General features: G+C 39.8%; 3 protein-coding genes across 3 annotated transcripts; all 3 read left to right on the top strand.

Annotated features, from left to right (window-relative positions):
- The first annotated feature begins 574 nt into the window (after positions 1 to 574).
- Positions 575 to 1,784, top strand: LOC133114934 (interferon a3-like). The gene is made up of 5 exons (XM_061224627.1): positions 575 to 709; positions 792 to 878; positions 1,150 to 1,307; positions 1,389 to 1,485; positions 1,689 to 1,784. The coding sequence occupies exons 1-5, from the start codon at positions 575 to 577 to the stop codon at positions 1,782 to 1,784; spliced, it is 573 nt and encodes a 190-aa protein (XP_061080611.1).
- A 1,478-nt stretch (positions 1,785 to 3,262) lies between these two features.
- On the top strand, positions 3,263 to 4,942 carry LOC133115339 (interferon alpha-4-like). Its single transcript, XM_061225196.1, has 5 exons — positions 3,263 to 3,388; positions 3,484 to 3,570; positions 3,688 to 3,837; positions 4,243 to 4,332; positions 4,838 to 4,942. Exons 1-5 carry the CDS (start codon positions 3,263 to 3,265, stop codon positions 4,940 to 4,942), a joined length of 558 nt encoding a protein of 185 aa, XP_061081180.1.
- A 6,639-nt stretch (positions 4,943 to 11,581) lies between these two features.
- LOC133114932 (interferon a3-like) lies at positions 11,582 to 12,882 on the top strand. The gene is made up of 5 exons (XM_061224623.1): positions 11,582 to 11,716; positions 11,799 to 11,885; positions 12,248 to 12,397; positions 12,479 to 12,583; positions 12,787 to 12,882. Exons 1-5 carry the CDS (start codon positions 11,582 to 11,584, stop codon positions 12,880 to 12,882), a joined length of 573 nt encoding a protein of 190 aa, XP_061080607.1.
- Positions 12,883 to 16,185: the final 3,303 nt, after the last annotated feature.

Genomic DNA, 16,185 nt, shown 5'->3' with positions numbered 1-16,185 from the left:
TCTTAATTTGACAAGTTATGAGAAATTGTGTTCCCATTCGTAAGTCGATAACATAAATTCATATTAGTTACATATGGCAGTTCATAGCAGATGGGGCCTGTTCAGTTTTCCAACATCAAATTTAACATCGAAAATATATCATGATTTAACAGACATTTAAAGCAGTAACGCGTGGTCTGCATTTTACCACAATATTTTGGGCAGGACTTCATCAGAATCCTCGCGTAATGAAACTAACCACTTTAATCAACTGACACTTAAGCAAACGTTACCTAACGTTAATTCGAATCCCATTATAGCAGACAAAAGAGAAAGTAATTTCCTCACGGGAATGTTTTAATTAATAATTAATACTACTCTATTCATAAAAAATAAAAAAAGTATTTTCCACTTTTAACCCCAAAGATCCCACGCAGTAAGCTACTAAACCACATTAAAGAAAGTGGTTAAAAAAGTCCAAAAGAGCTCGATAAATATGGTGCCAAGCACTAGGCATAGGCATCAGTTGCAACAGATACAATCGCATTTCATTGATCTGCTCAACTGCACACAAGCGCTAATTTAATCACTGAAAATGTGTATGCTGAAGTTCTGGAGCATCTGCGCGGTTCTGCTCTTCTTGAACCACTCCCTCTCACTGCAATGCAAATGGACGCAGTATAAACTGGGGAAACTAAATGCAGAATGCATTCAGCTTCTGACCGACATGGTGAGGACAATTTTATATTCTATTGTCTCAATGGACTTCTCTGAGCTTTTCTGTGCCTATAATGGACACAATTCCCTTACAGGGCGGAAGTTTTCCAGCCGAGTGCCTGAAAGAAAACATCAAACTCATGTTTCCAGAGGGTGCCTACGACACCACGAGCGAGCCTCAGGTAGTTTGGCAATCTCAGGAATTATATAAATGCAATATATGATTATGTGAATATGATCCGATGCAAGCCAGGATTCAATCAACACTCATCCTTAACTTTGACGAATAGGCCAAAAAACTAATTCAAGAAGGCAACCATTTATATTGATGATGTTTAACGCGTAAAACGTTCCGATGGCACCATTCGCTAAGCTACTTAGGAGCACAGACCGCTGTCGAAACTGTTTATTAGCTGTCATTTTTTTTACGCATATCCATCATTTGTTTTCCAGAATTCTGATGCTGCATCAGTAGCATATGATGCTCTGAGAGACGTGGAAAAGATCTTCCACAATGACATGTCTTCCACATCTTGGGATCCTGAAAAGCTCGAGCTCTTGAAAAATCTGCTGTCCCGTCAAACTGAAAACTTAGAGCAATGCGTAAGTACGCGGTCCTCACGGTGTATTGTATACACATCCTACACGCCTTCCTGCTTTCATTATCTTCTTTGTCTCATTAAGGATGGAAGCAAGATGACATCCACCGGGGATGGAACGCGTCCCTCAGACGACAACGGGAGGCTGAAGCCATACTTTGAAAGACTGAATACGCTTTTAAAAGAAAAGGTATCCAAACATGTTCATCCTAACATACAAATGTCAACTGCATTATCCTAGAAATGTGGCCTGTTTAACTGTTCCTGTGGAAATGTACGCAAATATATATACTAATAACTGTCAATGCGCAATACCATTTTATTTTCATGAAAAATGAATTCAATTACGCATTAATATTGAAGCTGGACCTGTTTTCATCCAACGTTCCCTAGGGCCAGAGCGCATGCGCATGGGAGGTTGTGAGGAAGGAAGTTCGTCACAGCTTGGAGAAGCTCCAACAGTTTTTGGAAAGAAGAAAGAAACAGTGAGCGAAGCTACTCACCGGAGAACCACGGACTGATCCACAGAACACATGGGACTGCATCTGAACAAAATTCGTTTTGGGAAAACATTATTTGATCACTGATTTATTTATGTATTTATATTAATTTATTTTGTTATTTATGTGAAAATTATCTTATATAATCTGTTTTGCAAATAAATTTTGAATACTTTTTCAAACTGTGGAATTTTGCTGCATATTATACACGAACGCATATTTCCTGCGTATATAGTATCCTCCAAAATGATTCACATCCTCGACAAAAACGAAGAAAAAACAACGAAAGTACGGACCTGTATTTCAGCTCTGTGGAATGTGAAATATTCTACGTGAATGATTATCTAGAATGAACAGAAATGAAACTTTTGTCATGAATATATTAGCAGACATGTCACAGATATGCACAACCCTGGTTATGGTACTTGGGGCATCCTCCCTTTGCAACGACAACACGACGGGGTCATCTTATGTTGTGTTTAATGGGACTGGAAAACATATCGGAGGCACTGATCAATCCTCCACACATCATCATCCAAGATCATTTATATCCTTGGGTGTACACTTGCACACTGCTCTCCAATTCAAGTCTCTCCCGACCATTCATCAGGTTCAAGTCTGCAAACAGAGGTGGACATTGGAAAACACGAATAAATGATGCGGTTTTCGTTGAGTAAAATCCCTTACCAGACATATTGCCGAAAGGTCCAGCCTAATGATAATTTATCTTTCCTGAATCGAGAATATCGTTTCTTCTCTTAAGGTTCATGATATTCACCGGATATTAGAAAACTGGCTTTATCAGCATACTGGCTTTATCAGTGCTACTGTTGGAGAGATGGGTGTTTGTGGCCTATATTTTCATGCCATGGCATTAGATATAGGCCACAAACACCCATCTCTCCAACAGTAGCACTTCATCTCCGATGCATCTCCACCTCTCCCAGTTCTTTAGTGGTATCCTTGGCCCTTCATTTCCGACTCGAGAGATTTTTCTGGGCTTCCACGGTTCCTGTTGTTGACGGCCTGGTTTCCCTCAGCTAAGTGAAGCACAAGAACGTTTTATGAATTAAATATTTAATCGAAAATAATTACCAAAAATAAAACGTAAACTGCACCAGATGCACCTTCTATCTGTTTTACAGTTAAGAAGGGGAATTGAAAAACTCGAAAACGGAATCCCTGCGGTTTCTTCTTTGCTTAACTTTCCCTGATTCGTTCACTTTGGTTACATCTTTGGCTAGTAATTTTCACTTTTCATACACATGTGTCTTTAAAGTATAAAAACCGCAGGAGGACATGAGTTCGGGAGTCAGACCACATTGCGGGAAGATCAAGGACAGTCTACCACAAAGGTAACGAATTATTGTTTAATATGCTTCATAGTCATTACGCTTCATTTTCCAGGGCCCAATATTTGAATGTGTCGATATTCTTTTGATACAGGTCATCCATCACATCATGAACATGACACCCGAGAACATCGCCTGCCTGTGCGCCCTGCTCTGTGTGTCACAGGTTTTGAGTGCGCCGATAAATTGTCGTCTGGATGGAACCCGAATTCAGACCTGCCACAATCTTCTAAAAGACATGGTACATTTTAAAACATGTATTTTCATATCCTCTCTGAAATTTGCTGACATGAAGAAAGACTTATTGGTCATCCTTTCCCCATCTTTCTATTTTAGGGGGGCACTTTCCCAGGAGAATGTATCAATGAGAATGTCCTCATAACTTTTCCAGGGTCCGCTTTTGCGTCCAATGGAACCGCTGAGGTAAGAGCGCGCTCTGAAACCTGCGGCCTTCACCTGAGGCTGAGGGAACGAACATGTCGCATTTAAGTCCACCTGCACCGCGCTCTTCCATGATGATGATCCCTTTCCCCACCACAGCAGAACGACAGCGTCCGGACTGCCGTTTATCAAACTCTGCACAGCATCAACTCCCTGTTTGAAAACCACGACTTACCGACGGAGTGGGATGAATCTAAGTTAAACAACTTCCAAAATATCATCAACGGCCTGGTTGAAAAAAACAAATGTGTAAGTGACCACTAAAATACTGAAATGTATTAACTATAGCTATTCCGTATATATTGAGGCTACATTTGTTAGCTGTAGGCGTCACATATTTTGATCATTCGTGAAATTGCCATTAACCTCCTGAGACCAATGCAGGAGGAGGAAAAAAAATACATAATACAAGTTTCTTGGATGCAATCATAATATATATTTTACTTTTAGTCCTCGTTTGAGGTTCAATAGGAAATTTGCCATCTTTAATAATTTATCTGGGTCCAGATCCACGATTGTATTTGAAGGTTGATAGTGAAAATACAATAGGCACTTAAGTCTGCTGTAATCTGTATGAAATAAGGATAAAAATAATAATGATTGTGTTCGGTGGGTCATGGATGATTATTTCAGGTGGGACGAAGCAAGCCAGAGAGTGACGGTTCTGACCACACCGACGTCTCTGCCAGAACTGCTACACTCAGAGATTATTTTGAGAGACTGGCAGCGGTTTTACAAGAGAAGGTATGGTCGAAAGAATAAGAGAACACCACAAAATCATACATTCACCAAACATTTGACTTCATTTCCAATTAAACCATTCTTGTTACAGTGAAAAAAGTGAGACGTTAGATCAACTTGAAAAAACCGAATTCACTCAACAGATCAACGTGGGATTTTTTAACACACGTCCGTGTCTAGATAAGGACAACACATTTTCTGTTGCTTTCAACACAGTCTGTTAAAAATTCCATTTGTAACACGTGAATTGTATATTTGTATCATACAAGTAGTAACTTTAACACAAAATGTGTTTCAAGGAGCAGAAGAGTATAGTAACACAACAAGTGTGTAGAAAATGCATTTTGAGAGTGTTCAATGGCCACATTTAAAATCTTTCATCCGAGACAACTAGGTTCCATTTAAGTACGTATACTCGTTCATTTTTTTGATTCAATTTAACTAAGTTGAGTCCAATTCGAGTTTTCAGTGATACAGAAAATATGAACGGTCTCTCCTCTCTCCTCAGAACTCTTTCTGCGCGTGGGAAGTCGTGCGGAAGGAGCTTGTCCGCACCCTGCTTTTCATCCTCGAACACAAGTCAGACAGCTTGCTTTGGCCGAAAAGAACATGAGCTCCATGGATCCGACATCGACAGTGCCTTCAGTATTAATTTGAATATTCATGAATTTATTTATTGATTTATGTATTATTTTATGTATTCGTACAAACACGCGAAACATATTTTCTTCTGAATTCATATATTTATTTCCATTAATGTAAAACGTGTTTTCTACTGTATTTATTTATTTCTTATTTATTTGCAAAATCTTTTATTTTTCCTAAACTTAATAAAGTGCATGAATTTCATTGTGAAGAGCCTGCTTTGTCATTGTTCTCACGGTGTGCGGTTGCCTGCAGAGCGGAAACATGAGCTCATGCCTGTATGACAGCCTAGAGATGCCATTTTGAGAGCGGAAGGACATTCTCAAATTGTCACTCATTTTTCCATCATATAATTCATTTCAGATACTCATAATTGAAAAAAAAAAAAAAAGATCAATGAAATAACATAAGTCTCTTCGTACGGGAGCTAAGTTTCAGCACGATGAACAGTTTACAGGAACAAAGCTACACACGTCATATTTTAGTTGCCATCTACTCTTCTATGCCGGAGAACCCTCGATTCTGCAGAAAAGGATGGGTCACTTCAAATGCAGATACTTTTTGGGGAAATATGAATGAAAACCATAAGGACTGAAAATTGATGCTGTCGCGCACAACTCTCCATGAAGTTGCGAAGAGGGAGTCAACTCGCTCCGATTCTTTGAATTTGGGTAAATCTTCTGTCCATATCTTTTAAAAAAGCACGTGGGGGAAACGCAAGAGCAATGCACAAATATTTTCTCCAAAATACATCACGGCAACAAATTACAAAACATGAAATGGCAATTAGAGAACAAGTAGCCAACGAATCGAGTTGTCATCAAAAATGTTAATTTTGAAGTCAAATAAGCCACATACAACGTAATGTATGTGACATTTCCGCTTTCGGTTTCTATTTCTCTTCTGGTTTCCCGTTTCCAAATTCTACACTCCGAATTCTGAATGGAAAAAGCTGACCGCGCTAAACCCTTCCGTTTAATCAAGAAAAAAACTGCAAGGAGATTAATAGTGGCGGTGTTCAATATTACGACAACATACCAACCTACTGTCCAGTCCGACAGCATTTGTACAGTGGTACAATTACTGTTTTGCCTCTGTACTCCAGCATATTTGATTTTAAATGAAACAAAATATATGAGATTGAAATAGTCTATCTCCTTTAACCCGTTTAATCCCGAATTTTTCCCAAACATGAAAATATCCAAATCAGGTGTCATTAGCAACCCTTTGAAATAATCAATCTTATTTTTTTAAAATTTCCACTGAGAAGTGGGTGAAAAAGTGTATTTTATGGTTGGTCACAATTGTGACCGGTGGGATAACGTGTTGTATCTACATTTATAGATTGACTTACCTTATTCCTCTTAAGCAGTTATTAAATTCCTTATAGATTAAATACTATTCTTTAACACAAATTAAACTCTGACACTGGCAGTCCCAGCATTGCCACTAAAATGCTCCATCACATTGTAGTGTGAATATTTTAAACATCAATAAGCCTTATATAAATATTGAGCAGGTCAATGGTCCCTCCCATAACATCTCTGTAAAAGAGATGGCTGTTTACAAGTGCACTGTTGAGAGACCATGCAAAGATGGGCCACCACCACTTCTTAGACCTGATTGAGATATGGTATCTTGAAACTTGTTGGTCGTGAAGGTCTACACCACCCATGGACTCATTGTATTTGGTGATGCATTTTGGTTGTTGGACTTTATCAAAGGCATGCCGCTCCTTGTTCCATCTCTTGACAGTGACCTCACTGTATTTCTCTTCCACGTTTGTTGCCACTGTGACAATGTTATTGTCTTTCCACCGGACCAGCAGCTTCTCTCCTTGGGTCAGAACCTCAGCGGTTCCCCAAGGTAACTTCATGAAGTCCATCTGTGGCATGAAAGGGACATCAAACAGGCGATTCTGCCTCATTGTTCCAGAGCTCCCATATCGTATTTTTGTCATCTCATCAAGGAGTGCAAGTGATGTGAAGAGGTTGTCACCTGAGCTTGCTCTGAAAGACCAAGAACAACGCTGGGTCCCTGATCCATCTCTGTTTCAGGGAGGAGAGTGTGGGATCCACCATATGGTTCCATGTGATACATGTAACCACTAGATGAAGCGAGGCTCCATAGCTTGGAACCAAACCGGATTGGTTTACCTCTTATAAATTGCTTACATCCATGTCGGCCAAAGTATGGGACCATGCTCTCATCCACTGACAGCCATTCCTGAAATGGCATGATTTTGTATGACTGATTCAGTTCAGAGAAGATGGGTCTAACCTTGAAAAATGGGTCATCAGTGATCTTTGTGTTGTCAACCACATGAATTGAGGCCATTATTTTGTCAAAGCGATTTCTCCGCATTGCACCTGAAATGCTTTCATTGTGCACATCATTGTCACTTGACCAGTACATGTGTCTTCTTGGAACAGAGCTGTACCCACTTGTGAAAAGGATCCCATAAAAGGTAAGGAGCTCATCCATACTGAGATTCAGTTGCTTGCCCTTGGTCTGGGTTGAGGAGAGATTGGACATTTCAATGGTCATTTCTCTTAGGGTGGGTGGGTACATTAGTAGGAAAACATCCATTGGGTTGGGGCAGCTTTGTTTTACACATTCTGCAGCATTCGGGCTGTATACTATGTGTTCTGGAATAACAGCAGTGGTTGGCCTCTTTGAATGTTTGAACACTTTATCTTTATTTTTGCCCACCTTTAGCTTTTCCCTTGGCTCTTCTGGCTGGCCCTTCTGGCGGCTAGAGGCTCTTAGGTCTTCTGGCTGGCCCCGCTGGTGGCTAGAGGCTCTTAGGTCTTCTGGCTGGCCCCGCTGGCGGCTAGAGGCTCTTAGGTCTTCTGGCTGGCCCCGCTGGTGGCTAGAGGCTCTTGGGTCTTCTGGCTGGCCCCGCTGGTGGCTAGAAACTTGTAGTTCTTCATTGTTATGGAGGAGGGTAGGGGAGCAAGGGTGGTGGGTGGGGGAGAGGGGAGGGTGAGGGGTAGGGGGTGTGGTGAAGGGGAGGTCATCTTCATTGGCAATGTTATTCCACTCATGATCTGTGTGCATAACTTCAGCATGCGCATTCAACAGCCTGGCTGGCAAATGGCCTGCATCCCCCCCATAGTCCCCATCTGACCCATCACTATCGCAATCACTGAGGACTGCATCTTTCTCAATCCAACAAATCCAGGATTTCAGACATAGTTAAACTAAGAGAAAGAACACAGTAGAAAGTTGGGTAGTACAATAACTCAATAACTACTGTATGTATAGGTATAATTATGTGTATACCAAGAGACACTGTTATCCCACCGGTCACTATTGTTGCCGTTGAAATTTGTACTCATTCTGTGACCACACTGAACAAAATTGAGCAAATTAAAATACAAATATCAATACTAGACACCTCAATCATGATGTCTACCAAAAATCTTATCCCTATCTTGATGTTAACATACTTTACTAACCTATTCTTTGAGAGGTTTGATGCTGCCGTCCTCTTATCATGGTGTAAACAGGAAGTAAACAGCTCTGGTCATGTGACAAATTACAGTGAACATGTGACACTGCACACATTTCATTGTGACCCTTTGTTCTTTCAATATTTGTTGGAACTGCATTGATACATCATTCAGTGATATTTTTAGAGTCTTATGACTGATGAAGTTTTTTTCGGTCACTATTGTGACCGGTGGGATTAAATGGGTTAAAGGCACCATAGGCATGATTTGTGTTAAACATTGATACAAGACCAATCCCTTCCTATCACTTAAAAAGAGGCTCACTGGCATGTGTTGAAGTTTGATCAAAAGGCCCTTATTGAAAACCAGGAATGATGAAGTTTGATTTAAATACTTTCATTAAAACTGTGAAATGGTTAGAATATAGAATCATGTGCAAAAATACCTTTTCCTAAATGTTACTATATATCTATATACTATATTTCAAATGCTGTTTAGTACTACAATGATACACCATAATGCTTGAAGAATCATTTTTAATGATGTTAAAATGATTAAGTCAGTCCTCACTGTGTGTCTGTTAAAACACATTGAGCTGCAAAGTACAGTTTGTTTTATGAAAGTGCAGAGGACACATAATCAGGTGTTCTTGCACAGAGAACACAGACTCCCCAGATTAATCTGTTTTATTTTAAACTAAATATTTTTTAATGAGCAACTATTGACTCTGAATATTTCTTCAACATCATTGTTGCCAATACAAATTCACCCACGTAAAAGGGACGAGGAGGAAAAGAGACAAAAAATATTTCCTCAACATATGTTGACTCACCCTCTGCTTGTGTTTATTGTGCTTAAATTCCGGTTTAAAAATAAGTACAATAATTAAAACTCATTGGTTGAAAATTTGCGCAATGGGTAGCACTGCCGCCTCACAGCAAAAAAGGTCCTGGGTTCGAATCCCTGTCGGCCGGGGCCTCTCTGTGTGGAGTTTGCATTTTCTCCCGGTGTTCACGTGGGTTTCCTCCCACAGTCCAAAGACATGCAGGTTATGCTGATTGAAGAGTCTAAATTGCCTGTGGGTATGAGTGTGTGAGTGAATAGTGTGTGTGTGCCCTGCGATGGACTGGCGACCTGTCCAGGGTGTATTCCTGCCATTCGCCCAATGTATGCTGGGATAGGCTCCAGCCCCCCTGCGACCCTGTTCAGGATAAGCCGGTTAGGATAATGAATGAATGAATGAATGAATGGCTGAATGGTTGAAAATTGGTTCTAATTGCCACAGCCAATGGGGTGGCACGTCAGCGCGTTCATAGAGAAGGGGCAGGGATAATGAGTGTTGTTTTCTGAGGGCGCTGTTGCTACTGCAATTCCTCTCTTTAACATTGGATGTCCGAAATTACCAATTGTACCTTTAATTTGAGCGTATTTACAGCCATATCGGGTGATCAGTGTGGGAATTACATGCCTTTTTCATACATTGAAAGGCCGAAAAGCAATTGTTGAACAGTTGGCTTCTCAGCCGTTTCTGATTAGTCAGGTGAATTCAATAGCTTCCTTGGTGCAGTTATAAGAACGCTTTCTGTATCTAGCCTTGATTCTCGGCTTCTGATTGTCTTTGAGGTCTGTGATTGGAGATTGTCAGAATGAGGGCCAGAGTTGTGCCAATGACAGTCAAGGAAGCCCGTTGTCATCCGGGTAGAGTATTACTCAAATTACAGGATATGATCGCAAAATATGAAATCTCAAGAGAAGTTTAAACATTTACGCGTGGTCCGCATTTTACCACAATATTTTGGGCAGGACTTCATCAGAATCCTCGCGTAATGAAACTAACCACTTCAATCAACTGACACTTAACCTAACGTTAATTCGAATCCCATTATAGCAGTCAAAAGAGAAAGAAATGTCCTGGGGGGAATTTACTCATGTTGGGCACTTTCCTTCTTCAATAGAAAAATACATTTTCCTCGCACACCTGCATTCCAATTTAGACCACCAGAATAAACTACTTTACTTTTACTTTTTGATTCCGCATATCAAATGCAACCATTTGTGCAAAAAGAAATATAATAATAATAGTAGAAATATTCTGCATTCTAATTTACACCACCAGAATAAATAACCTTTCTTATTTTAATAACTGTATAAATAGTATGAATATTTTTAATATAATGACAATATCCTGATAACCTGCACAATGTCTGCTGGGGAAAAAGCTTTCGGAGTTGTCCAATACTTGTTTTAAATACAAATCTCAGAAAAATATACCTCAGACATACACAAGTTCTGAGAAATTGTGTTCTCATTCGTAAGACGATAACGTACATACATATGAGTTACATTTGTGAACTCATAGAAGATCCGGCCTGTTCAGTTTTCCCAACATCTAATTTAACGTCGAAAAGAAATGATTATTTAAATGACCTTATTGAAGGAATTCAAAGGGATTCTTAAAAATTAATTCAACGTCGGGTGTCTATTCATATATAGTAGAAATATTATTCACATAATTAATGATGAACTGCACAGCTTTTGCTGGAGAGACAGCTTTCTGAGTTGTCCTATACCTGCATTAAATACAAATTCAAAAGAAATTCTCATAAAAAATATATACCTCTTAATTTGACAAGTTATGAGAAATTGTGTTCCCATTGGTTAGTCGATAACATAAATTCATATTAGTTACATATGGCAGTTCATAGCAGATGGGGCCTGTTCAGTTTTCCAACATCAAATTTAACATCGAAAATATATCATGATTTAACAGACATTTAAAGCACTAACGCGTGGTCTGCATTTTAACACAATATTTTGGGCAGGACTTCATCAGAATCCTCGCGTAATGAAACTAACCACTTTAATCAACTGACACTTAAGCAAACGTTACCTAACGTTAATTCGAATCCCATTATAGCAGACAAAAGAGAAAGTAATTTCCTCACGGGAATGTTTTAATAAATAATTAATACGACTCTATTCATAAAAAATAAAAATAACTTTTAACCCCAAAGATCCCACGCAGTAAGCTACTAAACCACATTAAAGAAAGTGGTTTAATAAAGTCCAAAAGAGCTCGATAAATATGGTGCCAATCAGCACTAGGCATCAGTTGCAACAGATACACACAAGCGCTCATTTAATCACTGAAAATGTGTATGCTGAAGTTCTGGAGCATCTGCGCGGTTCTGCTCTTCTTGGACCACTCCCTCTCACTGCAATGCAAATGGACGCAGTATAAACTGGGGAAACTAAATGCAGAATGCATTCAGCTTCTGACCGACATGGTGAGGACAATTTAATATTCTATTGTCTCAATGGACTTCTCTGAGCTTTTCTGTGCCTATAATGGACACAATTCCCTTACAGGGCGGAAGTTTTCCAGCCGAGTGCCTGAAAGAAAACGTCAAACTCATGTTTCCAGAGGGTGCCTACGACACCACGAGCGAGCCTCAGGTAGTTTGGCAATCTCAGGAATTATATAAATGCAATATATGATTATGTGAATATGATCCGATGCAAGCCAGGATTCAATCAACACTCATCCTTAACTTTGACGAATAGGCCAAAAAACTAATTCAAGAAGGCAACCATTTATATTGATGATGTTTAACGCGTAAAACGTTCCGATGGCACCATTCGCTAAGCTACTTAGGAGCACAGACTCTAAGTACGTATATTTGTATTTCAGTTAGGACAAATTATTTTAACAAAGCCTTAGGCTATTTTATTTTGAAAGTGCGTGAAGAATAATACCGTTGTCGAAACTGTTGATTAGCTGTAATTTGCTTTACGCATATCCATCATTTGTTTTCCAGAATTCTGATGCTGCATCAGTAGCATATGATGCTCTGAGAGACGTGGAAAAGATCTTCTACAATGACCTGTCTTCCACAACTTGGGATCCTGAAAAGCTTGAGCTCTTGAAAAATCTGCTGTCCCGTCAAACTGAAAACTTAGAGCAATGCGTAAGTACGCGGTCCTCACGGTGTATTGTATACACATCCTACACGCCTTCCTGCTTTCATTATCTTCTTTGTTTCATTTAGGTTGGAAGCAAGATGGCATCCACCGGGGATGGAATTCGTCCCTCAGACGACAACGGGAGGCTGAAGCCATACTTTGAAAGACTGAATACGCTTTTAAAAGAAAAGGTATCCAAACATGTTCATCCTAACATACAAATGTCAACTGCATTATCCTAGAAATGTGGCCTGTTTAACTGTTCCTGTGGAAATTTACGCAAATATATATACTAATAACTGTCAATGTGCAATACCATTTTATTTTCTTGAAAAATGAATTCAATTACGCATTAATATTGAAGCTGGACCTGTTTTCATCCAACGTTTCCTAGAACCAGAGCGCATGCGCATGGGAGGTTGTGAGGAAGGAAGTTCGTCACAGCTTGGAGAAGCTCCAACAGTTTTTGGAAAGAAGAAAGAAACAGTGAGCGAAGCTACTCACCGGAGAACCACGGACTGATCCACAGAACACATGGGACTGCATCTGAACACAATTCGTTTTGGGAAAACATTATTTGATCACTGATTTATTTATGTATTTATATTAATTTATTTTGTTATTTTCTGTTTTCTGTTTTGCAAATAAATTATAAATACTTTTTCAAACTGTGGGATTTTGCTGCATATTATACACGAACGCATATTTCCTGCGTATATAGTATCCTCCAAAATGATTCACATCCTCGACAAAAACTAAGAAAAAACAACGAAAGTACGGAGCTGTATTTCAGCTCTGTGGAATGTGAAATATTCTACGTGAATGAGTATCTAGAATGAACAGAAATGAAACTTTTGTCATGAATATATTACCAGACATGTCACACATATGCACAACCCTGGTTATGGTACTTGGGGCATCCTCCCTTTGCAACGACAACACGACGGGGTCATCTTACGTTGTGTTTAATGGGACTGGAAAACATATCAGAGGCACTGATCAATCCTCCACACATCATCCAAGACCATTTATATCCTTCGGTGTACACTTGCACACTGCTCTCCAATTCAAGTCTCTCTATACTATTCATCAGGTTCAAGTCTGCAAACAGAGGTGGACATTGGAAAACACGAATAAATGATGCGGTTACCAGACATATTGCCGAAAGGTCCAGCCTAATGATAATTTATCTTTCCTTAATCGAGAATATTTTTTCTTCTCTAAAGGTTCATGATATTCACCTGCTATGAGAAAACTGGCTTCATCAGCATACATATTCTATCGCAATGTCCCACAAAGGACAAAGGGACAATACCACCAAGTTTATATTTACATGCCATGGCATTAGATATAGGCCACAAACACCCATCTCTCCAACAGTAGCACTTCATCTCCGATGCATCTCCACCTCTCCCAGTTCTTTAGTGGTATCATTGGCCCTTCATTTCCGACTCAATAGATTTTTCTGGGCTTCCACGGTTCCTGTTGGTGACGGCCTGGTTACGTAGAGGAACCATTTCATTAAACATCATCATCCAAGACCATTTATATCTTTCGGTGTACACTTGCACACTGCTCTCCAATTCAAGTCTCTCCCGACTATTCATCAGGTTCAAGTCTGCAAACAGAGGTGGACATTGGAAAACACGAATATATGATGCGGTTACCAGACATATTGCCGAAAGGTCCAGCCTAATGATAATTTATCTTTCCTGAATCGAGAATATCGTTTCTTCTCTTAAGGTTCATGATATTCACCGGATATTAGAAAACTGACTTTATCAGCATACTGGCTTTATCAGTGCTACTGTTGGAGAGATGGGTGTTTGTGGCCTATATTTTCATGCCATGGCATTAGATATAGGCACCCATCTCTCCAACAGTAGCACTTCATCTCCGATGCATCTCCACCTCTCCCAGTTCTTTAGTGGTATCCTTGGCCCTTCATTTAATGTTTGACAGCCTGGTTTCCCTCAGCTAATTAAATATTTAATCGAAAATAATTACCAAAAATAAAACGTAAACTGCACCAGATGCACCTTCTATCTGTTTTACAGTCAAGAAGGGGAATTGAAAAACTCGAAAACGGAATCCCTGCGGTTTCTTCTTTGCTTAACTTTCCCTGATTCGTTCACTTTGGTTACATCTTTGGCAAGTAATTTTCACTTTTCATACACATGTGTCTTTAAAGTATAAAAACCGCAGGAGGACATGAGTTCGGGAGTCAGACCACATTGCGGGAAGATCAAGGACGTCTACCACAAAGGTAACAAATTATTGTTAAATATGCTTCATAGTCATTGCGCTTCATTTTCCAGGGCCCAATATTTGAATGTGTCGATATTCTTTTGATACAGGTCATCCATCACATCATGAACATGACACCCGAGAACATCGCCTGCCTGTGCGCCCTGCTCTGTGTGTCACAGGTTTTGAGTGCGCCGATAAATTGTCGTCTGGATGGAACCCGAATTCAGACCTGCCACAATCTTCTAAAAGACATGGTACATTTTAAAACATGTATTTTCATATCCTCTCTGAAGTTTGCTGACATGAAGAAAGACTTATTGGTCATCCTTTCCCCATCTTTCTATTTTAGGGGGGCACTTTCCCAGGAGAATGCATCAATGAGAATGTCCTCATAACTTTTCCAGGGTCCGCTTTTGCGTCCAATGGAACCGCTGAGGTAAGAGCGCGCTCTCAAACCTGCGGCCTTCACCTGAGGCTGAGGGAACGAACATGTCGCATTTAAGTCCACCTGCACCGCGCTCTTCCATCATGATGATCCCTTTCCCCACCACAGCAGAACGACAGCGTCCGGACTGCCGTTTATCAGACTCTGCACAGCATCAACTCCCTGTTTGAAAACCACGACTTACCGACGGAGTGGGATGAATCTAAGTTAAACAACTTCCAAAATATCATCAACGGCCTGGTAGAGAAAAACAAATGTGTAATTGACCAATAAAATACTGAAATGTATTAACTATAGCTATTCCGTATATATTGAGGCTACATTTGTTAGCTGTAGGCGTCACATATTTTCATCATTCGTGAAATTGCCATTAACCTCCTGAGACCAATGCAGGAGGGAAAAAAATCCTCGTTTGAGGTTCAATAGGAAATTTGCCATCTTTAATAATTTATCTGGGTCAGATCCACGATTGTATTTGAAGGTTGATAGTGAAAATACAATAGGCACTTAAGTCTGCTGTAATCTGTATGAAATAAGGATAAAAATAATAATGATTGTGTTCGGTGGGTCATGGATGCCATGAAAGAACTGGGAGAGGTGAAGATGCACCGGAGATGATATGCTACAGTTGGAGAGATGGGTGTTTGTGGCCTATATCTAATGTCATGGCATGTAAATATGAACTATGAATGTGGTATTGTCCTTGTTTGTGCGACATTGCGATTGAAGATGTATGCTGATAAAGTCCGTTCTCCAATATCCGATACATATCATGAACCTTAAGAGAAGAAAAAACATTCTCTATTAAGGAAAGATAAATTATAATTAGACTGGACCTTTCAGCAATATGTCTGGTAGCGTACGAAAACCGAATAATTAATTAGTGTTAGTGTCCACCTCTGTTTGCGGACTTTAACCTGATGAATGGTCGGGAGAGACTTGAATTGGAGAGCAGTGTGCAAGTGTACACCGAAGGATATAAATGGTCTTGGATGATTTGTGGAGGATTGATCAGTGCCTCCGATATGTTTTCCAGTCCCATTAAACACAACGTAAGATGACCCCGTCGTGTTGTCGTTGCAAAGGGAGGATGCCCCA

This window comes from Conger conger, chromosome 16, assembly GCF_963514075.1.
Source record: "Conger conger chromosome 16, fConCon1.1, whole genome shotgun sequence".
Lineage (NCBI taxonomy): Eukaryota > Metazoa > Chordata > Actinopteri > Anguilliformes > Congridae > Conger > Conger conger.
Note: the sequence above shows the minus strand (reverse complement) of the source record. Positions and strands in the feature narration are given on the sequence as shown.